Source organism: Microcaecilia unicolor, chromosome 7 (genome assembly GCF_901765095.1).
Source record: "Microcaecilia unicolor chromosome 7, aMicUni1.1, whole genome shotgun sequence".
Taxonomy (NCBI): domain Eukaryota; kingdom Metazoa; phylum Chordata; class Amphibia; order Gymnophiona; family Siphonopidae; genus Microcaecilia; species Microcaecilia unicolor.
Window position 1 is genome coordinate 183,514,296 of NC_044037.1, and position 22,647 is coordinate 183,536,942.

A 22,647-nucleotide genomic window follows, 5' to 3' on the forward strand; every position below is an offset into this window, starting at 1 on the left:
TTGCTGATGATTACCAGTTTATATCAATTCTATCTTAAGTTTTGATGGAGTAAATGTTACAAATAAATAAATATTCAGCCCAAGGAGGTTTAATAAAGACAGGAGACGGTATGATGTCAGAAAGCTGAAGCCGTCTCCCCCTGCATCTGCCATATTGGTGACACCAAAGCTATCTATCTGTTGCTGCATCCTTGTTGGTAGCATTTTTATTTAATCTCAGTTATAGAAACTTGCCTGCTTGTGCAGCATGCGGATGTGCACAGATGAACCGTCAGAATGGAATAACCTTTCATCAGTTAGAGTAGTAATTCTAAATCGTAATCAGTGTGTCATTTTGAGGGGCTGGTTATAGGGAAACCCTAGCACACGTTGTATGGGTGCTGAGGTGTTTTCACCTAGTAATGGGCCACCAAAACAGAGATCATGGTATGAGAATCAGGTGCTCAACATTCACAGATTTTATTTTAAATTACAAAGGTTTGTTTGTTTTTTTAAAATCTTAATTAGGTTGAAACCTGGCAGCATTTAAAATATTTCATGATATATATCTAGATATGAGAAGTTTTCAAATAATATGAAAGTTGTCAGATTAAAAAAAACACCTAGGCAGTCAAAAGTGTTTACTGTTGTTTTTATACAGAAATATCTTTATTGTTGTCATAAGCAAAAATAAAGGCATAAAGTGCAGCACTGAAAATCACAATACAGCATTGCAAATAACAGAGCAAACTGTGGAGCACTGACAAATACATTTTGAATATGACCTCTTCCCCCCCCCCCCCCCCCCCCCACACACACTTTCACAGACCCCTCAAAACTCCCCAACTCCCTTTACATTCCCCCAATCCCCTCCTAACATAGAAAATGCAAAACATAGGAGGTTTAATAACACAGTATAAAACTCACAAGTTTCCTATTGTTTTCAATAGCGATTGCTATTGTTTTGGTGTCACCAATATGGCGGCAAGTTCCGCCCACTGCCTTCAAATGGGTGGTAAAACTAGGCAAAAGAATGGAAGATTTTAGATTATAGTAAATTCTGTCAGTTATCTTAGCAATAAAGGCCAAGATCAGCATGGAACTGCTTTTTAAGAGTCTATCTTTCTTTGTTCTACCTCCTCCAGCAAAAACCTTTCAGTCGTAAAAGTATGTAACTTGTTTTGTCCATGTTGTTTTATATTTGAAGCCTGTTTTGCATCTTGTTAGGCTTAAAAAGTTGTTTTCTTTTGTTTGGTCGTCTTTTTTTTTTTAGATCTTGGAGACAGACATCCAAACCGGAAGGCAAGAGGACAACTTCGAACAAAGATTGAGTCTGGAGAAGGAACAATTCCTGTGCGATCTAGCAACACCATCCAGACATGGGATGGAGTATTGCAGGGGGAGAGGCTGCTTACCATGTCCTGCAGTGACAAGATAGCAAGGTGAAGTTTCTGGAAGGCGTCCTAAGAATCAGATGAAAATAAAGCATTATTAGAATAATCTAAAGTCAAACTTTTAATCCAGTAGCCTTAGTGGTCCAAAATACATGCTCATATGCTGCTCTGAGACCTTTAAAGCAGAGGTTCTCAACCAAGACCCGATGATGCAGCAAGCTGGTCTAGTTTCCCTGATATCTACAATGAATGTGCATAAGATAGTTTGTATGCAGCAAGGGTAGTGCATTCAGATCTCTCTCATGACATATTCATTGTACATACCCTGAAAACCCAACTGGCTGTATGTATCCTAAGGACTGGTTTGAGAACCCCTGCTTTAACACACCAGTAGTAAGATGAGGGTTATGGGTTTTTCTAATGATTTTAAGTTGGATACTATAGGAAACCAAATCATTAAAATCCTTCTCTTATAGGTTTTTGTTGCTCCTGAGCCTCATGTGATCCACTTCCTTGAATCTAAATTGGATCATAGCAGTGCTGATCTTTGCATGAGTTCTATGTAAATGTGGAAAACATGAATACAGCATGTAGAGGACATGTCAGTAAAAGCATGGCCTTAGTAATCATGTGTTCATGAAACTGAAAGATAGGAGACAGAGAAACAGAACAAAAAGAGTCAGAAAGTGGGTCAGTAAACAAATGCATTAATATTTTGGAAGCGATATCTCGCTAAGGATGTAAAAAGATTTAGAGGCTCAGAGAAAAGCAATGAAAATGGTTTGCACGCCACACTACATATGAGAAAAGAGTTGACAACCTGAGTATGTATTTTCTAGAGGAAAGGAGGGATAGGGATGATATGATACAGACATTTAAATATTTGAAAGGTATTAATATACAAACAAACTTTTTTCCAGAGACCAGGAAGTAGTAGAACTAGAGGATATGAATTGAGGTTGCAGGGGTGTTGACCTAGGAGTAACATCTGGAAGTGCTGTTTCACCGAGAGGGTGGTAGATGCCTGGAATGCCCTCCCATGGAAGGTAGTGGAGACGAAAACAGGAACAGAATTCAAAAATATATGAGATAAGCACAAATAATTCCTATATGGAAAAATAACTGTAATACTAATTAAAGATTGTTGGCCACATTGAACCCAAGCTTATTTGGGATAATGTGGGATATAAATGTCATAAAGAAATAGATGGCAACCCAAGTAATTGGGGGAAATAAGGCCAGACTTCTACAGTCTGTGCCCCGGTTATGGCTGAACAGATCTGGATAGCCTGGAGTGGCACACTCCAGTAGTTGGGGAATAAGACCAGTGTTGAGCAGATTTCTATGCTCTAGGCCCTGAAAATGGCTAGGATAGATCAAGTATGCATCTTTTGTATCTTGTCATATGCTATGAGTCTATCATTTTGGGGAGACTGGATGCGGACCGTTCAAGTCTTTGCCATCATCTAGTACAGTGTTTCCCAATTCCAGTCCTGGAGTCAGTGAATAAGCATAAACTTGATTTGTATACACTGCCTCCATTATATGCAAATCTCTGTCATACATATTCATTGAGGATATCCTGAAAACCTGACTGGCAAGGGGTACTCCAGGACTGGACTTGGGAAACACTGTTCTAGTATGTATGTACGTTGAGGACTGTAGCTGCTATACCTCTGCTTGTAATTTCATTTTAGTCACATGGTGTGTAATTTTACAAGATGAATCCTGTGTGAAAAGTTCAAAAAAGACACTTTTCTTTTTTTTTAAACTAAAGACATCTATTTGCCTTTATATAAAAGGCACCCAAAACCAGGCCCAGTACTGCACAAATTTGCTTTGAAGATAGTGTAAATTTGTGTGTGTGTTCTAAGTGTGTATATGCATGTCTTCTAAATACATGTATACATCACAACTCCCCCCCCCCAATATATTCCCCCGTAAATGCCGCTGTACAAATTACATAAGTAGGCACAGTCCGCTTGTGCTTACGTTTACATGCGTGTGTCTGCAGCTTTATAAGCGCTCTCCTCCACATCATTGTTTCCTTAAGCTGAGCGGGAATCAGCCATCTACAGTTCTGCCAGTGGTGGGGGGGTTCAGTTTCATTATCATAGGCAAGCTCAAGCTCTGCATGACTCCAGGGAACCTGCCTGTCCCCAGTAATTGAAAACACAATATTGATATACCAGCCCACACTGGTAGCAATGCAGTTGGAGGATTCCCACTCAGCTTTTAGGAAACAGTGCTTTCCACATTTAAAGTAAGCTTTATTCGCCGGATAGCTTTAGACTAAAAAAAGATGTCACACTTTCTTTATGATGAATTACCTATATGTTAATAATTCCCAGCAAATCATTTAAATATTTATGAATTTTTAGGAGTTCTTTTACTAAGCTGCAGTAAGCACTAACATGTGCTTACCACAGCCAAAAATGCCTTACCACAGAATATGGCAGGCACCGATGCAGTATGTGTGAGCCTTTGACTACAAGTTATGGCGGACCACACCCTGAGGCAGCAATTTGCGAAACATGCCGCATGTTGGTGGAGGCGTCCATGCACTGAAAAATGTGAAAAAAACATTGCTAAAGGATTACAGTTGAAAGATTTTAAAGCATCTTTATATATTGAAGTATGTTCATGTTTACACAAGTTGAGAATATATATTGGAATTTGCACCAATAAACAACTGATTACTAAAGAAATTACTATGTTGGTTGGAACTGAATTAAAACTAGTTTTGGAATTTAAAGACTAACAAAGGACACGTAATCAGAGGGCAGCTGGGTTTATTGCATTACTGCAGGGTGCACTCAGGTGTCCTGCAGTAATTTTTGCATGTGTGTGTGCTACCCCTGAGCTAAAAAATAAAATTGGCAGTAAGGGCTCACGTATTAATGGCCATTAATAGGGAAAATACAAAAATTGTCCATTTTACCCTGGCAGTAAAAATGGCCTTAGCGCACGGGAATAACCTGTGTAAGGACGTGCTAAGGCCACTTTTTACTGTAGTTTGATAAAAGGGCCCCTTAGTATTTTTATACCAACTACCTATTGTTTGAATTCAAGTGCTAAATCGTACTATTAAAATTGAAATGTATGGCAGTAACAATTCATTTGACTTAGTTAAAAATGTTATACACTGCCTTGCCATGTGTATGACCATCCAAAGATTCGCATGCAGTGGAAGCAGTGAATGCAGATCTGTTTCATTAATATTCATTGTGGATATCCTGAAAACCTGTCTAGCTGGGGTTCCTCCAGGACCAGGTTTGGGAACCACTGGCTTAAGCAATCACTATACTACCTAGTAAGTCATGAAAACTTTGGGGAGTAGCTTTTGGGAGTAGACAGTTGTAGGGTGGTGATAGGATACTTTGTCGGGTGGGGGGAAAGTTGCTGGAAGTAGTTTGGGGGGTGAGAGCACTTTGCAGTTGAGGGGACTAGTTTTGAGGCTGGGAGCAGTTGTAAGGGTGTAGATTTTAGTGTGGGGGTGTGGCAGTTTGCAGGGCAGTGGAGCAGTTGCAGAGTGTTTTTTGGTGGTGGGAAAAGTTGAGGAGGGGTAGTTTTTAGTGGAGAAAGATTTTGGGATAGTAGATTAGTTTGTTGGGGATAGTGTTTGAAGGGTGGGAACTATTAGGGATAGTTTTCAAAGGGTAGTGGGAAAGTTTGTGAGGATAGCTTTTTGGAGTGGGGCAATTTGGACAGTAGTCTTATGAAAGGTTGGAGCTTTGCTGTATGATGGGGCTGTTTGGTGGTATTCAGGGATATGGGGAAGTTGTTGACTAATTTTCAGGGATGGTGGTGCAGTTTGCAGAGTGGTGAAGCAGTTGCGGGTGTATAACATTCTGGTATGAGGGCAGTTTGTCCAAGAGTTAGTTTTCGGGGGAAAGGGGAACTTTGTTGAATGGTGGGGTAATTGCAGGAGGCTGGCTTTAGGGGAGACGGTTGCGGGGTGATGGGGTAGTTGCTTGGATGCAACATTCAAGGGTCATGGTATTTTAAAGGGTAGTGAAGCAGTTTGTGTGTGGGAGTGAGCAGTTAGAGGGGGGTTGGGAGAATAGAGTACAGGGAGATATAGTTTGAAAGGACCAGTCTACTAATCTTCCACTGTTTGTAAGTTTCTAATGTTTCGCTGTTTGTAGGTTTCTATGCTACAGAAGCTTTTGGCCCATTTAACTCTGTGTCTTTTTTCCAGTTTTACCAACATGCCAAGTTTTCATTCCATTCCATTAAATGTTTGGCGAGCTTTTTGTTGTTGGGAGATTCTTTATTTCTTGCCCCCAGATGGACAGACATGCATTTTTGACCCATTTTGTATAATTTTTTTCTTACAACTTCCATCCCACTTGTTGGAAAGAATAAAAATAACATTTTTAATAGTAACTCTTCACATTTACTAGTAATTCAAAGAACAAAGTGTCCGTTTTTCTTTTTGGTACTCAAAGGTTTTATAAAGAGATATGCAAAGGTTATGGGGTTTTGTAAGCTGCTTATCCAAGTATATTTATAAGTTCTTTAATTCTTAAAATATAACTGTATGGCATGAACATTGGGAAATTAAAGTAATGTAACAAAAGTTACGACAGTTGAAAATGTCATCCAAAAATTCCTTACTCTTGGGACAAAGTTCCAGCATGCAGGTACACCCCCTTCTGATAAATCAATATTGTTCTACCCTGTACCTATGATCCTATATAACTGAAATAAATATTAATTCATTAATTAGCCTCCTCTATATAATTAGTTTAAATAATTCTTGAGTTTAAATGTCACTAAAGAAATACAGTTCTGACGTGCTGCAAGGTAGCAGAGTCAAAATTGTTTCAAGTGGGGCTGCTGATGAATGCATATGCATCTGTGAATGTTTATAATCTTGACTGCTGGTGAGGCCACAGGGCTTAGCCTGTGGTAAAACCCTGCATTACAACGCATTAAACCCAGATTTTAACACACTTTAGTAAAAGGGCCCCTAAATTTACTAGAGTGAATGGGTGCACAAAACATCACAGTGTTTCAAGGAGTGTTTCCTATTCAGAACCAGTGTGTTCTGCTCTTACAGGCTGTGCCTGTTGTCACTGAAATACAGTACATTATTCAGCAGTTCTATGCTTGGCAGATGAATTCATTGCTTCCGGAAATCTGTTCAGCGTGCCAACTGTTCAAATAGTAAGTAGCTGATCTCAATGAGACTCCCTGCAGGCATTGGAAGTTAGGAGTGCTAACTTGACACATTTTAATGGTTGAACACTTTATGAATGGCTATACTGTATAATGTTAATTGCATAAACTGTTGTCTAATGTACTGTGCCGATTTCACTGGCAGGCTCTGGAAAAGATGCCTGTGGCTGGCTAGCACAGTCTAACTATGGAAAACTATAAGGTGCTTACATAGACTGTGCATTTGTGATTTTTTTTTTAAATAAAGTACACATATACAGTCATTCATGGTGCTAATATATCCATGAAACTTGCAGGGCTAGGGTTTATCAGTGTGATGATATCTAAAATTGAATCAAGAGACTTTTTGAGGGCAATTTTATAACAGAGTGCCTAATGGACTCAGAATTGTGCAAAGCATTTGCTGAGGTTGACCCTTGATGTATTGCTTACAGCATTGAGATCTCTGCCATGGCAATCGGTGTTTGCAGACTCTGTTGGCTGTTGATATCAGACCTGAGAATAGATATGTAGAATAAGCTCACAAATGTGTCCTGTTGTGGAGAAAATTTCTTTAGGGTAAGATCAAAGAAAAGGGGGCTCATTTTCAAAAGCACTTAGATTTACGAAGTTCCATAGGTCACTCTGTAACTTTGTAAGTCTAACGCTTTGAAAATACGCCTTGAGGTGTCTCAAATTAAAGGCCATAAGTCAATGCATCAGATCCACTTTCCAGCCACATCTAGCCCACTGTCTTCATCCATTCTGAATGGGCTACTTCTGTCTTTCATAAGAACATAAGAATAGCTATACTGGGTCAGACCAATTGTACATCTAGCCCAGTATCCTGTTTCCAACAGTGGCCAAGCCAGGTCCCAAGTTCCTGGCAGAAACCCAGACAGTAGCAACATTCCATGCTACCAATCCCAGGGCAAGCAGTGGCTTACCCATGCTATCTCAGTAGCAAACTATGAACGTTTCTTCCAGGAACTTGTCCAAATCTTTTTTAAACCCAGATGCACTAACCATTGTTACCACATCCTCTGGCAACAAGTTCCAGAGCTTAACTATTCGCTGAGTGAAAAAATATTTTCTCCTCTTTGTTTTATTTATTTTATTTATTTATTACATTTGTATCCCGCGCTTTTTCACTCATCGCAGGCTCAATGTGGCTTACATAGTAACAAGAGAATACAATCTGTAGTATCAGAATCAACAAAGGAGGTATGTGGTAGGACAAATGAACAAGGGGTAAATGGGATAAAAGAGGTATGAGAGAAAGGATAGGGATAGGTAAGGACGTAGAGCGATAAAGAAGAGGTAGGGGAAGAGTATGGAGGGTAAGAAGATTGGTAGGAGGTAATTTCTAAGTCATTGTTGTTAATGATAAGATGAACCGGAAATGGATGGGTTGCTTATGATAGGTCAAGTCGTTCGGGTAAATCTGTTTGAATAGATGGGTTTTCAGTAGTTTCCTAAAGGGAAGGTACTCACTAGTTGATCAAATGTATCTGGGTAAAGCATTCCAGAATTGGGATCCCAGGTAGGGGAAGTTAGATGCATGATATGTTTTATACTTTAGCCCTTTGCAATTGGGAAGGTGCAGGTTAAGGTATATTCGTGAAGATGTTGACCTGTTTCTGGATGGAAGATTTAAAAGATTGACCATGTAACTTGGTAATACTCCATGGATGATCTTGTGGATTAGTGTGATGGCCTTAAAGTTGACTCGTTCTCTAATAGGGAGCCAATGAAGTTTCATACAGAGAACACAATTATTGGCTCTGGCTTGTTCAGAAATTAAATTGCGCACACAATTTGGGCATGCACAATTTTGAGCACTATATATAGAATTAAGGGTTTAATGTAATCAAATGCAAAGTAATGCGTGTGGGAAAGAGGAATCCAAACTATAGCTACCTGATGCAAGGTTCCATATTAGGAGTCACTGGCCATGAAAAGGATCTAGGTGTCATCGTTGATAAGTTGAAACATCAGCTCAGTGTGCAGTGGCAGCTAAGAAAGCAAATAGAATGTTAGTAATCATTAGGAAAGGAATTGAAAAGAAAAATTAGAATATTATAATGCCTTTTTATTGCTTCATGGTGCAACTGCATCTCAAATACTGTGTGCAGTTCTGGTCACTGCATCTCACAAAAGGTATAGCAGAATTAGAAAAAGTACAGAGAGGGCAACGAAAATGATAACAGGATTAGGATGACTTTCCTATAAGGAAAAGCTTAAAGAGGCTAGGGCTCTTCAGCTTGGATATATGATAGAGGTCTATAAAGTACTGAGTGCAACAAGTCTCGGGGGTTCTTGTATATCTCATAAGAAAGTTAAACCTAAGACTCTAGTACTTCAGCTGCATTGATTTTAGGCCTTTATAGGTTTGCATCTCCAAAGCCGCCACTTTCTCCATTATAGTTATCCACTGACTGTGTGGGGGTGTATCTTCTGATTTGTTTCTGATTGGTTTTGTGACCACTTATGAGGATCTTGATCAGTGTAGGCAAAATACATTTACACAGAACCATATTAGTGGATTACACTTGTCCCAGTGGCTAGGCTGCTCCTTGGTACTTCCATGTTTGAATTGATTAGAAGGGAGGGGATTTCTCTCCTTGGAGCCCTTGTTGACGAACTGGGGAGGGCAGCCTGCTTCAAAAAGAGTAGTAGTTTCTGTTTCTGGTGCTCAAACGGGGGGGAAAAAAAGGAACAGGCAGCAGCTGTATAGGCCAGTCGGCAATGTTTTATGTGTATAAATTAAGGAGACTGGGATCCCTAAGCATTTGTGCAGAAACCATAAAGTTATGGACTTTGGTTATTGCTCAAGAAGCAATTTTCTCAGCTTTAAAACTTCTCAGTAGTTGGAATATGCTGGCAGAGGAAACACATCCAAATCATTTTTTCCAGTCCATTATGCAATGGGTATATTTGCTTTACCTCCAACTTGGGGATGCTGTAACTCTCTTGCTATATTTTGTTTTCCCATCACCAAGATAAAAGTGAAGATTAAGACTCAACCATTAGATCTGTTTTCCCAATGATGACAGTTTCATGCAGCATCAGTGTGAGTGATTTGGAGTTGAGCTGGAGTCTCTTATTGGGCAATGTGAAGAAGTGCCTTCCCACTTGGAGCAAGATATTACTTTTATTCTTCTCAAATGGATGTCGCCTCCAGACCAGCATCGAGGAGTGTTGATCAGATGACTGAAGCAGTTTCTGCCCAGGAGGTTGATGAATCTGCTACGACATTGGCAGGGGCTGTGGCAGGCACCCTCATCAAGTTCTCTGAATTGAAGAATAATAGTTGAGAGAGAGGATTAGCCCTTCACGGAGTGTGGCTTCAGGTGATCTGTCCTGGAAGAATAAAGATTCATAGGAGTAGTTGGTTCTCGGCCGAGTTTAGTAGGCTGAACATCAATGGTACCAGTGACTGCTTACCTAAACAAACTGGTTCTTTAATTTGTAGTAACCTGAAATCTCTCTGGTGACTTCATAAAACTGTTTTTTTTCCTAAATAAATATTCTTTGATATTGATTTTCTTACAGGGACTGTTAGACAAACAAAACAGAAGTATGATAAAGTGGCTAAGGATCAACAGGAAAGGTTTGAGAATCTGGCACAGTCAAATTACTGAGATTTAATCTTTTGATGTGGCAGCAGTCCCCATGATACTGGCTATATATCACAAATGGGAGTAATTTAAGGATTCTGTTAGATATTTAGATTAGCAAGTTTTGAACCTTCCCTATAATTGATAAATTGAGCCCTTGGGGGGCTCTTAAGAAATATCAGGGGCAGAGGGGAAGAATTTAAAAGCCTCTGGGACGGGGTAAGAGGGGAAAGTTGAGTTAAGGTCCTAGGGTAATAAAAGGAGGGAAGGGAGTAGAAGAAGGTGAGGATGTCTGTAGTTTGTAGAAAGAGTGGTTAAGAGGGTGGGAAGGGGTACCATTGGGGATATTTTGGATCTTTCATTATGTAATGAATATTTCATTATGTATTGTTGTTTAACGTGCCGATAGGTAACCAGAGTTGGTAAAAATGTTGGCAATGTAATACTACCCTTCTGTGGTACAACCAAAGCAGTTTACATATGTTATATGCAGGCACTTTCTCTGTCCCTAGTGGGCTCACAATCTAAGTTTTGTACCTGGGGCAATGGAGAGGGTTAAGTGACTTGCCCCAGGGTCACAAGGAACTGCAATGGGAATTGAACTCCTATCCCCAAGTTCTCAGCCCACTGCATTAACCATTAGGCAAGATATATTAAGGTGTATTTTTACAGCATATAGACTTACAAAGTTATGTGGAGGGGCATTTTCAATATGATGTCTAAGCGTCCAAAATTCAAGTAGGGAATATAGCCATTTTCAAAATAGAAAAATGTCTTCTTTTTTTTCTCTTTTTCAAAAATGGCTATTTGCTAGATGTTTTTATACGCTGAGCATTTATCTTTTTGGTCCATTTTCGAGAAAAAAAGGTCCAAGTGATAAACGCACAAAATCAAACCATTGGGATGTATGAGGAGCCAACATTCTTAGTAGACAGGCCACACAGACATCCCAGGAGAGCAGGGGGCACCCTAGGGGGTGCTGCAATGGACTTCAAATAGATGTTCCCAGGTACACATCTCACTATTGCTTCCTTATCTTGTCTGCTGAGCCCCCCAAAACCAACCACCCCAACTGTACACCACTTAAAATAGCCCTTATGGTTGAAAGGGGCACCTATATATGGGTACAGTGGATTTCTGGTGAGTTTTGGAGGACTCGCAGTTTCTACCACAAGTATAACTGTTAAGGGGAGGTATGTGCCTGGGTCCACCTGTCAGCAGTGCACTGCACCCACAACTAGACTACTCCAAGGACCTCCATTCTGCTCAAATGGACCTGAGTGTAACATCTGAGGCTGTCATAGAGGCTGGTAAGTAATATTTTTAATCACATTTTTGTGGATGGAAAGGAATCATTGACCACTCAATGAGTAAAGGGAGGTCATCTGGTCATTTATGGCACTTTGTTGTGGCCTATTCATTAATAAAACAGATCTAGATCAAAAATGTCCAAGTGTTAGGAATGCCCAGATTTTGCCCTTAACCCCCCCCCCCCCCCCCCCCCCCCCCGACCAACTCCCTTGTGATTTGAACACATGTCTGACGGACTTCATAGAAAAACTTCAAAAAACTGGTTTTGAAAATATCAATTTGGATGTTTTTGTGAGGAAAAACTGCCAAATGCAGATTTATGCCACTTTTTGGGCGTTGTTCTTATTTGAAAGTCAGCCCTACAGTAACATATGGAACTTTGTAAGTCTAAGTGCCTTGAAAATGAGCCCCATTATATACCAGTGAAGAAAGTGAAAAGCTCTCAGAAAGGAGCATTGGGAGAGAGTCACTTGTTGGAAGATAGTTTAAACATCAATGAGCTAGGCAGAAACTCTTGGTTCCTTTGTATTTGAGCAGGACCTGAACAGAGTCTTCTTTCCAGGCTAATGGGTGTGGGTTTTCCTAACCTCTCTAGAGCAGTATTCACAACCCAATCCTCAAGACACACCCAGCCAGTCAGGTGTGAGGATGTCCACAGTAAATATGCATAAAGAGATGTGCATACAATGGAGGTATGCATACCCTAGAGGGTGTGAATGACATGAGGAAGGACCTAGCAAAGCTGGAGGAATGGACCGGTATTTGGCAACTGTTTAACCCCCAAAAATGCAGCGTCATGCACTTGGGTTGCAAAAATCCGAGGGAACGGTACAGTATAGGGGGTGTAGTGCTTCAGTGTGCGAAGGAAGAGCAGGACTTGGGGGTGATTGTGTCTGACGACCTTAAAGTTTTCAAACAGGTAGAAAAAGCGACGGCCAAAGCCAAAAGGATGCTTGGGTGCATAAAGAGAGGCCTGACCAGCAGGAAAAAGGAGGTGATAGTGCCGTTGTGAGACCTCATTTGGAGTACTGCGTGCAGTTCTGGAGACCGCACCTAAGGAAAGATATAAACAGGATGGAGTCGGTCCAGAGGGCGGCTACGGAATTAGTAAGCGGTCTTGAATGCAAAAATTATAGGGACAGGCTTATGAACCTCAACATGTATACGCTGGAAGAGAGGAGACATGATCGAAATGTTTAAATATCTCAAGGGCATTTATGTACAGGAAGAGAGCCTTTTTCAAATGGAGAGCTCTGGAATGAGGGGGCATACGACAAAGTTAAGAGGGAATAAGCTTAGGAGTAACCTAAGGAAGTATTATTTCACAGAAAGGGTGGTGGAGGCGTGGAATGGCCTCCCGGTGGAGGTGGTGGAGTGGAGGACTGTTCCAGAATTTAAAAAGGCATGGGATAAGCATGTGGGATCGCTTAGGAACAGGAATAATTAGGGGTTACAGAGGATGGGCAGACTGGATGGGTCATATGGCCTTTATCTGCTGTCATGTTTCTAGGTAGTGCGTGCTTTAAGTTTTTAAATAAAATAAATCTCTTCAGTTTTTATTTGTGAACTAACGTAGAGATAGCTATATTTATTTTTCTCCCTTTTTTTGCCTCTATTTCTGTTTGGTTTGCCTATGTATTCATTTGTGTGTGTTCTTGTTTTGTCTCCAGTGTAAAAATTGAAAGTGCAATAAAAACGATGTATATATGTGCCCAGTTTCTGCTCCCAGCAAATTAACATGTGCTGTCATACCAGTATATTAACAGCATGTGCTAATTTGTATACTGCTTAGAGAACATTAGTAGGAGGGACTTTTATAGTGTATGTGCAATCAAAAATAAATATATATCTGGAAATATCATCCCCTTATACTGGGAAACCTTGACAGTTCTTGTCCTTGCTTGACCAATTATAACTGTAGTGCTAACAGTGTACTTTTTCTCTTCCCTTTAGGTGGAATGTGTTAGGTATCCAAGGATCTTTATTTAGTCATTTTGTGGAGCCAATTTATTTCTCTAGCATTATTCTGGGAAGCTTATATCATGGAGACCATCTTTCCAGGGCAGTATACCAGCGGATAGCAGATATAGAAGATGTACCACCCCTCTATAAGCTCAACAAACCATTACTGAGCGGTAAGCTTAATTGAATCTACTTGGAAGACTGTGGGCCCTGTTTACTAAGGTGTGCTTGCGTTTTTAGCACATGCTAACACTAGAGACACCTATTGGAATATATGGATGTCTCTAGCATTAGTGCGTGCTAAAATTGTTAGCGCACCTACAGCACAGCTTAGTAAATGGGGCCTTGTGTGTATTTTTTCAGCCATACCAGTTAACCAATCTTTTCCTAAAATTATTATTCTCCCTACTGGAAATGTGTTGTTTACTTTTCCCTTTGCTGTATTTAATGGCAGTCTTTTGCCTGAGGAAATGCATCTTGTTTTCTCTTCCATCTTCTTGATATTACAATAAGGGAACCATTTTAGAAGTTAGGCAAATATTGCAGAAATAGGTACTTTTCCTGCAGACTTCTCACCAGTTTTCAAAGGAAAAGTATACACACGTTTGCTTTGAAAACTGCCTTTGGAAAAGTACCTGCAGAGAACGGCACCTGGTTGTTTTGTTTGTTTTTTTTGCATTATTTTTTCTGTTCAAAACTATGTGTATTAATGCATTCCCTACCCTTGGGGAAAGCGCCAGGTACCTTAAAGTGCACGCATTGTTTCACAAAACACATACCTTTACTTGCAAGATGAGTAAGCAATTTTTCAATAGCCCATCTATCTAGGTAAATATATGCATGCAGCGTTCATTTGAACCATTCCTCCGAAATAAATGACTTGTGAAAAATGCCCTCCACTGGCCTTTGATCTGCTATTGCCATTTAAAATTACAGATAGGTGAAGTCTATAATAATGTAATGATGGTTCTAAAATACTAAATCTAATTCTAGTAATGCCCTAAAAGGCTTTTTGGCTCTTTTGTGTGCCGTTATATATTCATTTCTAATGAATATACAACTCCCATCCCAGGGCATTCTACAGGACTATAAGAGCCTAGTGCAACTCAATTACACCATTGAAGTTAAGTGGGCACCTTAAGGCTCATCAGAGTATCATTTCTGTTAGATCTGTCACTGCTGTGTATGATGAATATTTACATTCAATGCATCAGCAGAGAGGACTTGAATGTATCCACAAGAGTCATGATATAGTCTATTGTCCAGCAATCGATACACTTTAAAAGTTAGCATTATGGTATTTTGAGTAATTTAATAGTTCTTCAGTGCCTCAAAATTGTTTGGACTCCAAGAGCTCCTCCACATCTCTATACCTTGAAAGTCTTTAGAAACTCATGACTTCATCTGTCCTTGAGAGACCTTCAAAGGAGCAGAGCCATGGTGCTTCTTCAACTGTTCCTCTGTTGCTGTTCATGCCTCGGGAATGACCCAACTGGAAAGAAAGGTCCATGGGAGAGGGGAAATTAGAGGAAGCAAGTGGTGAGACAGAAGTGATGCTGTACTTGGCTGAAGTCACCTTTTTTTTTTTTTGCTGGTAACTGGGAAGTTATACGATTTTGCACGAATCTACGTATCACCATAAATAATTTACAAAATGCTGTGGGTGCAGAATCACATAATTACGGGAGTGTATTTTTAGGTCAATTATAGGATTGTAAAGTATTTATAACAGGGCGTGTAGAAATGCGCTGAATAACTTAGTGGTCATACACACTAACTGGTCTTTGAGATAGTGCAACAGAGAAAGTTCTTAAAGCCTAAAATGCGCTTCTCTTTTGGTTGACTTCAGGTATTAGCAATGCAGAAGCCCGCCAGCCAGGGAAAGCTCCAAATTTCAGTGTAAATTGGGCAATTGGAGACACTGGCCTTGAAATTATTAATGCCACAACAGGCAAAGATGAAATGGGACGTGCATCACGCCTCTGTAAGCATGCTCTCTATAGTCGCTGGATGCGTCTTCATGCTAAGGTATGTAGCAAAAGGATCTATACACTTGAGCTCTAAATTTAGTTACAAGCTGTAGCTTTTCATTAGTCTGTTAGAAATGTCCAACTTAATTTATATGCTTTTTTGTAACTTTTAATGGTAAGATAACATAAACCATAAAAACAATAATCTTTGACACCCAGAAATTTGTGCTTTTTCTTATAAAGCCCTCTAGCCATGATGCCTGACAAATTTCTGATCATGGACAAATAGTTGATTCCTTTATGGCGATAATCAGTAAAGTGTTCTAGATAAGTACTTGGCATTTAGAGAATAATTTTCTAAAGCTTTTTCTATATGTAAAGTGTGTTTTTACAGGCAGAAATGGACTTTTATAAAACTGCACATCCACATATAGATACACAAAGTGTATGCCTACTTTTAAGCAATTCCCCCCCAGATTCTATAAATTGCGCCTGAATTTCCACACGGAAATCAAGGCATATTCTACAATAATGTGCAAACCTAATTGGTTAACTAGCTAATCAGCATTGATAATTGGATGTTAATTAGCACTAATTGGAATTATTTAGAATTTACACGCGCTACTTGCTAAGCGTACACTGTAAAGCAGTGCATGCAAATTCTAATGTGCACTGCCAAAAAGGGGCCATGGATGGTTCATGGACATTCCAAAAATTTACGTGCAGGGTTATAGAATACAGCTGCTCCATGCCTAACTTAGGCGCCTGTATTTACACCAAGTATTACTTGGATAAATGGACATGCTTGGAGTTGGCTGCTAGGTGTATTCTATAATCCCGCCTAGGCGCATTCTATAAACCGTTTCCTGAGCCTTTTGTCTCGTAAAGTCCTCTTGCAATCTTTCCCAATCCACTTGCAATTTCACAACTTTGAATAACTTTGTGTCATCAGCAAATTTAATTACCTCACTAGTTATTCATCCATCTCTAGATCATTTATAAATTATGTTAAAAAGCAGTGGTCCCAGCACAGACCCCTGAGGAAACTCACAATCTACCCTCCTCCAATGTGAATACTGGCCATTTAATCCTACTCTTTGTTCTCTATCTTTTGACCAGTTTTTAATCCACAATAGGACATTGCCTCCTATCCCATGACTTTCTAATTTCCTCAGCAGTCTTTCATGAGGTACTTTGTCAAATGTCTTTTGAAAATCAAGTACACAATATTGACCGGCTTACCTTTATTCACATGCTTATTCACCTCTTCAAAGAAATGTAGTAGATTGGTGAGAAATGACTTCTCTTGACTAAATCCATGTTGACTTTAATCCATGCTTATGTATATGCTCTGTAATTTTGTTCTTTATAATAGTCTCTACCATTTTGTCTGGCACCGACGTCAGGTTGACCAGTCTATAATTTCCCGGATCACCTCTGGAACCCTTTTTAAAAACCGACATTACATTGGCCACCCTCCAGTCTTCCGGTATCATGCTTGATTTTAAAGATAAATTACATAATACTAACAATAATGCTGCATTTTTCAATTCTACCAGTACTGTGGGATGTATACCATCCTGTCCCGTTTGTCAAATTGCTCCATTACGTCTTCCATATTTACAGAGATTTGATTCAGTTTCTCTGACTCATCAGTTTTTAATACCATTTCTGGCACCGGTATCTCTCCCACATCTTCCTCTGTGAAGACCAAAGCAAAGAACTCATTTAATCTCTCCGCTATGACCTTGCCTTCCCTGATTGCCCATTTTATCCCTCTGTCATCTAGTGGTCCAACTGATTTTTTGCCAGATTCTTGCTTTTAATAAATCTAAAAAAAAGTTATTTGTGTTTTTGGCTCCAACGCAATCTTCTTTTCAGAGTCTCTTTGCCTTCCTTATCAGCACTTTGCATGTGACTTGCCATTCCTTATGCTGTTTCCTGTTACTTTCAGTCAGATCCTTCCTCCATTTTCTGAAGGATTTTCTTATAGCTCTAATATCTTCTTTCACCTCACTTTTTAACCATGCCAGCTGTCGTTTGCCCTTCCTTCCTTTTTTAATACATGGAATATGTCTGTTCTGGGCTTCCAGGATGGTATTTTTTTTTGAACAGCATCCATGTCTGATATAAATTTTTAACCTTTGCAGCTGCTCCTCTTTTTTTTTAATTTTTTTTACCATTCTTCTCATTTTATCAGTCTCCTTTCTGAAAGTTAGATGCTAATGGATTTCCTGTGTGTACCTTCTCTAGAGCTGATATCAACTCTGATCATATTATGATCACTGTCATCAAGTGGCCCCAGCTCAATTACCTCCTGCACCAGATCATGCGCTCCATTACGGACTACGTCTAGAATTTTCACCCCTTGTTGGTTCCTGAACCAGCTGCCGCTATAAAGCAGTCGTTGATTTCATCAAGGAATTTTATCTTCCTACTATGCACTAATGTTACATTTACCCAGTCAATATAAGGGTAATTGAAATCACCCATTATTGTCCTGTTTGTTAGCCTTCCTAATTTCTGATGATATTTCTACATCAGTCTATTCATCCTGGCCAGGTAGACAGTAGTACACTCCTATCACTATCCTTTTCCCCTTTATACATGGAATTTCTATCCATAGGGATTCTAAGATACGTTTTCTGTCCTGCAGAAGTTTTAGTCTATTTGATTCAAGGCCCTCCTTAACATATAATTTATTTATTTATTTATTACATTTGTACCCCGCGTTTTCCCGCTTATCGCAGGCTCAATGCGGCTTACATTGTAACAAGAGAATACAATCTGTAGTATCTGAATCAACAAAGGAGGTAAGTGATAGGACAAATGAACAAGGGGTAAATGGAATAGAAGAGATGGGAGAGAAGGGATAGGTAAGGAGGTGGGGCGATAAAGGAGAAGTTGGGAAGAGCAATTTGATCCACCCTGTCACTGCAATATAATTTGTACCCTTCTATGACAGTATCCCATTGGTTATCTTCCTTCCACCAGGTCTCAGAGGTGCCTGCTATATCTATCTTTTCATTTAGTGCAATATATTCTAAGGCTTCCGTCTTATTTCTTAGTCTTTTGGCATTTGCATATAAACATTTCAGAGGGTGTTTGTTGTTCCTATTCACAGCTTGCTCAGCAGTTGACAGTGTTAATTTGCAATCTTGAAAATCTGTCTGCTCTTTATTTAAAGAAACCCAATCTACTATGGTTTCAATTGCAACCTCGCTATGCACTACCTTCCTGTTTTGGTGATATCTTTTAAATATACCTTGTTCCGAACCATGCACTTTTGAGCAACTGTCAGCCTTCTCCCTATTTCAAGTTTAAAAGCTGCTCAATCTCCTTTTTAAATGTTGATGCCAGTAGCCTGGTTCCACCCATGGCCATGCTCCCTTTTCAACTATGTGACTTAGAATTTACGCTTATCATGTTACAGAATACACTTAGACAGTTCTACAAATAAATTCGAACTAGTGTCAATAATTGCTTAAGTGGCAATTATTGGCGCTGATTAACTTGTTAACTAAGTTGCTCACACACATCCAGAATACGACTGGATTTGCACGAGCAACCTTAGTCACACTATCTGGAATCCTGGGGAAAATGCACAACAATAGCAAACTAATAAGCTAACACATACATCCTAGAAAACACAAGTGCTTGATAGATATATAACTAAAATAAGTAAACATAAAGCTAAAGCTTAACCAATATAAAATACCAAAGGTTCCCAATTAATAAAATATATCAACTAGACAATAAAGCACCCATAGTGCTTCCCCCTGCGCATTTCCTACAATTTCATGATTTAAAGTCTGTTTTAGAGTTAAGAATTTCATCAGCAGTCCCTCCTCCACTACTGATTTTATCTCCCATATTTTATTCCATGGAATCATTTCTGGCTTTTTATCTCAATCCCTTTACTTTAGGGAGGGCAAGTTGTGCCTCTCACTATTAATTTATTTAGACCAATATTTAAAAATTGAAATAGTGGCTAAGGACTTAGTAGTAGCTTTTCTTGTTGTATATGAACTGTTCCTTCTCTATAGTGCCTTATCCTCTGGGGCAGTTAACAAAACCGCCTTCACTGCTCCACTCTTTCCAACATGAATTGAAGTTCTTTGTGATGATGAGCACTTTTATGGTGGTCATAGATTTGGTTGTCTATTCAAGACACCCTCCGTTCTCATTCAGTTGCTTTTGAATCTTTACCTACTCATTAACTTCTAGGCCATTTCTACCTAGGTACACACTGATATCCAGTTCACCTCCCTTTTCTGTTTCTCTAACTATGTAAACTATGTTCTCATCCCTGCAAGGTGAGGCACCTGGAAGGTAGGGCTCCTACCTCTAAATTTGCCTTTACAGAATCCACAAATCTAGGTTCCCTGAAATTATTGTATACCAATAATGAAATTTTTAGGGGTCCTTTTACCAAGGTGCACTAACGGATTTAGTGTACCTATGGAGTGCATGGCAGTTAGCGCACCTCAGTGGCGTAGCTACTTGGGGCCATGGGGGCCTGGGCCCTTCCAGCCGATGACCCTCTCAACCCCCCTCCCGCCGCCGACCCTCTCGACCCCCCCCTCCCACCGCCAAGGGCTACCTTTGCTGGCGGGGGACCCCAATCCACGCCAGCCGAGGTCCTCTTCTTCCCGCGAAGGCTTCATTCTGTTTCTGATGTCCTGCTCATTGTACATGCAGGCCGTCAGACTCACAGAAACAGAACGAAGCCATCTTGCAGGACATCAGAAATAGAACAAAGCCTTCGCGGGAAGAAGAGGACCTCGGCTGGCGGGGATTAGGGTCCCCCGCCAGCAAAGGTAGCTGACGGCGGCGGTGGTGGAGGGTTGGTGGTGGGAGGGGGGATCGAGAGAGTCGTTGGTGATGGCGCCGGGGGGGGGGGGCTAAAATGTGCCCCCTCACATCGGGCTCTGGACCCCCCTCCCGCCGAAGTCTGGCTACGTCCCTGGCGCACCTTAGTAAAAGGACCCATTAGCTTTTAATATATTATCTCAGTTTTGTACTTTTAGAATTATATTTTGAGTTACCATTCCTTTATCTTTTTGCATAGCTTTCCAGCAGCCTGCGTTCAAAGGTCATCAAGTTTAATTTGTACTACGATTGGAAGCAGGCGGCAACGGAATACCAGGCTGCCAAAGAATGTTTGTTCAATGCATTCCTGAAGGCAGGTCTTGGGGCCTGGGTGAAGAAACCAACTGAACAGGATCAGTTCTCACTCGCCGTGTAACGCCTGGACTGCACTTCATAGTTTTAGGAGGAGTAGGGAACAGGAATCAAAGAAATCATGTTGTCCATCATAAGTCTCTGCTGTGCCCTGAAACATTCAGCTTTTTATTATTTTTATCTACCAAGATCTTTGACATATGAAACAAATGACTATTTTTGTTGCCTTTTTTTTTTTTTTTCCTTACATTTTTTGCTATGGCTGCTTGCTATGTACGCATACATTATGTTACACGTTGAATGTGGCATTCAAATCAGTAACATCTCTATAGATCGTGTTTCGTTGACCAGAACGCAGAGCAGCGTTTGGTGTGCTTAGCTATGAAGTCTGAGCTGGTAATCATGTCCACAGCATTCCAATAGGCCAAGGACAGGCCAGAACTTTATGGGTGATGTGACCCATGTAACAGTGGGTTTTTGTGGTTTACACTGTACAAGAATGTTACTGCTAATTTAAGATTACCTAGCAGGTATAATACCTCTGTCTTTACAAAAAAAAATATGATGAAGGCTAATGCACACACAATGTTATAAATAATACAGTAGGTTTTACACTGTAATTTTACAACGTGATTCTGAACCTTAAGGTAGAAAACAAAATTTTCCCTGCTGCTCAGGCATGCCACTCAGAGCAGAGCACACAGCCAGAAAAGATTTTGGACAACTAGTTTCCTACCCCCAGGTAATTTTAAAACCAGCTGCTGAGAACTCATGTCTTTTACTATATGTATTTATTAGTCTGTAATCTGTTTTTTAACATGGCAGCCTTTTATTCTATTTTTACTACCCATTTTAACCTTTCCATTTACAAACATTGGTCATTATTTTTTTACCATTCTTAAACTGGAAACAACAACAAAGTGTATTTGTAATGTAAGCAATTTTAGACTAGTGTACATAATGTTTATCAATAGCTGATCTGTATATCCCAGGAATATGTCCAAATGATGCATCACATTATCGTGGATATAGTATTTGTGAGAAATGGTCATTGAGCAAAGCTATTTGAATTACAGAATTAGCAAGTCTAACCTTTGGCTTTGGCTATAGTCCCTTTTATTTATTTATTTTTTATGATTCTGGAAGAATCCAGGGCCACTGTCGTGATTCTTGAAGGGACAGTATCCCTGTGCACATGAGACATTCTGCTTAGAAATATATTTTCTGTACCTTGATGAACGCAAAACGACGTCAGCCTGTGGAGAGGAATTTCAGGTTATAGTACCTAACTACAGGAGTTGCTTTGAAGAACTCTCTGGTGTATATGTGTTAAAATCATAGACACATTGTTGATTTCTGTATAGATGTTTGCCTGGACTTGATGCCAATAATCTTCTATTTACCCACAGTGTTAATTTTTTGTCTGTGTCGTTAACAAATTGTAGTAGGGATAGATGTTGACTGAAAACATGTCAGAATTTGTGCCCAGATATATTTAGCATGACTTAATGTGAACAGAAGTCATTGTTCTACTCATGTAAGCATCCATGAAATAGACAGATCAACAGTGACCTTCAAGTAACTGGTTTTGCGCATCATAAATTTTTAAATTGTAAAATTATGAAATCATCTGATTTGGTGGTTGTAAACATCTGAGGAAATATATGTATGCATTATGCATATTTACTGAAATATTCTGTACAGCATTGGCTATCATGAGCTACCAGGGAAGTGTTGTGGTGCACCAGTTGGCAATGAGCTTGCATTTATTTAATTTGTGTATTGTGTCTGTGAATAATATGCACAAGCAATAAATGAGAAGTTGCAGGCATCAGTGTACTATTTTCTTTATAATTGGTGCAATATTTATTCTACAAGCTTGTGTCACCAGAGGTGATAGAAGACAGAATGAGGAATCTATGAACAAAGAAGATAGATTTCCTTTAACAGGGGTGGCTTTTGACTTTTTAATTTTGAGTGTTGTGGTTCGTGCAAGGTATCTTTCCCAGTGAATGACAGCCAGAATATTCCTTGCTTCAGGTGTCATGCTTGGAGCCCTTTGGC

The 22,647-nt window shown here is 39.8% G+C and overlaps 1 protein-coding gene across 4 annotated transcripts in view; it reads left to right on the forward strand.

Annotated features, from left to right (window-relative positions):
- Positions 1-22,405, forward strand: part of ADARB1 (adenosine deaminase RNA specific B1) — a 418,661-nt gene extending 396,256 nt beyond the window's left edge. For all 4 annotated transcript variants that reach the window (XM_030208743.1, XM_030208744.1, XM_030208746.1 and 1 more), the window contains 4 exons: positions 1,253-1,421; positions 13,421-13,602; positions 15,279-15,457; positions 20,471-22,405. In XM_030208743.1, coding sequence (XP_030064603.1) covers positions 1,253-1,421; positions 13,421-13,602; positions 15,279-15,457; positions 20,471-20,647 — 707 coding nt within the window. In that variant the 3' untranslated portion in view covers positions 20,648-22,405. The remainder of the gene's footprint in view (positions 1-1,252; positions 1,422-13,420; positions 13,603-15,278; positions 15,458-20,470) is intronic.
- The last annotated feature ends 242 nt before the right edge of the window (positions 22,406-22,647 follow it).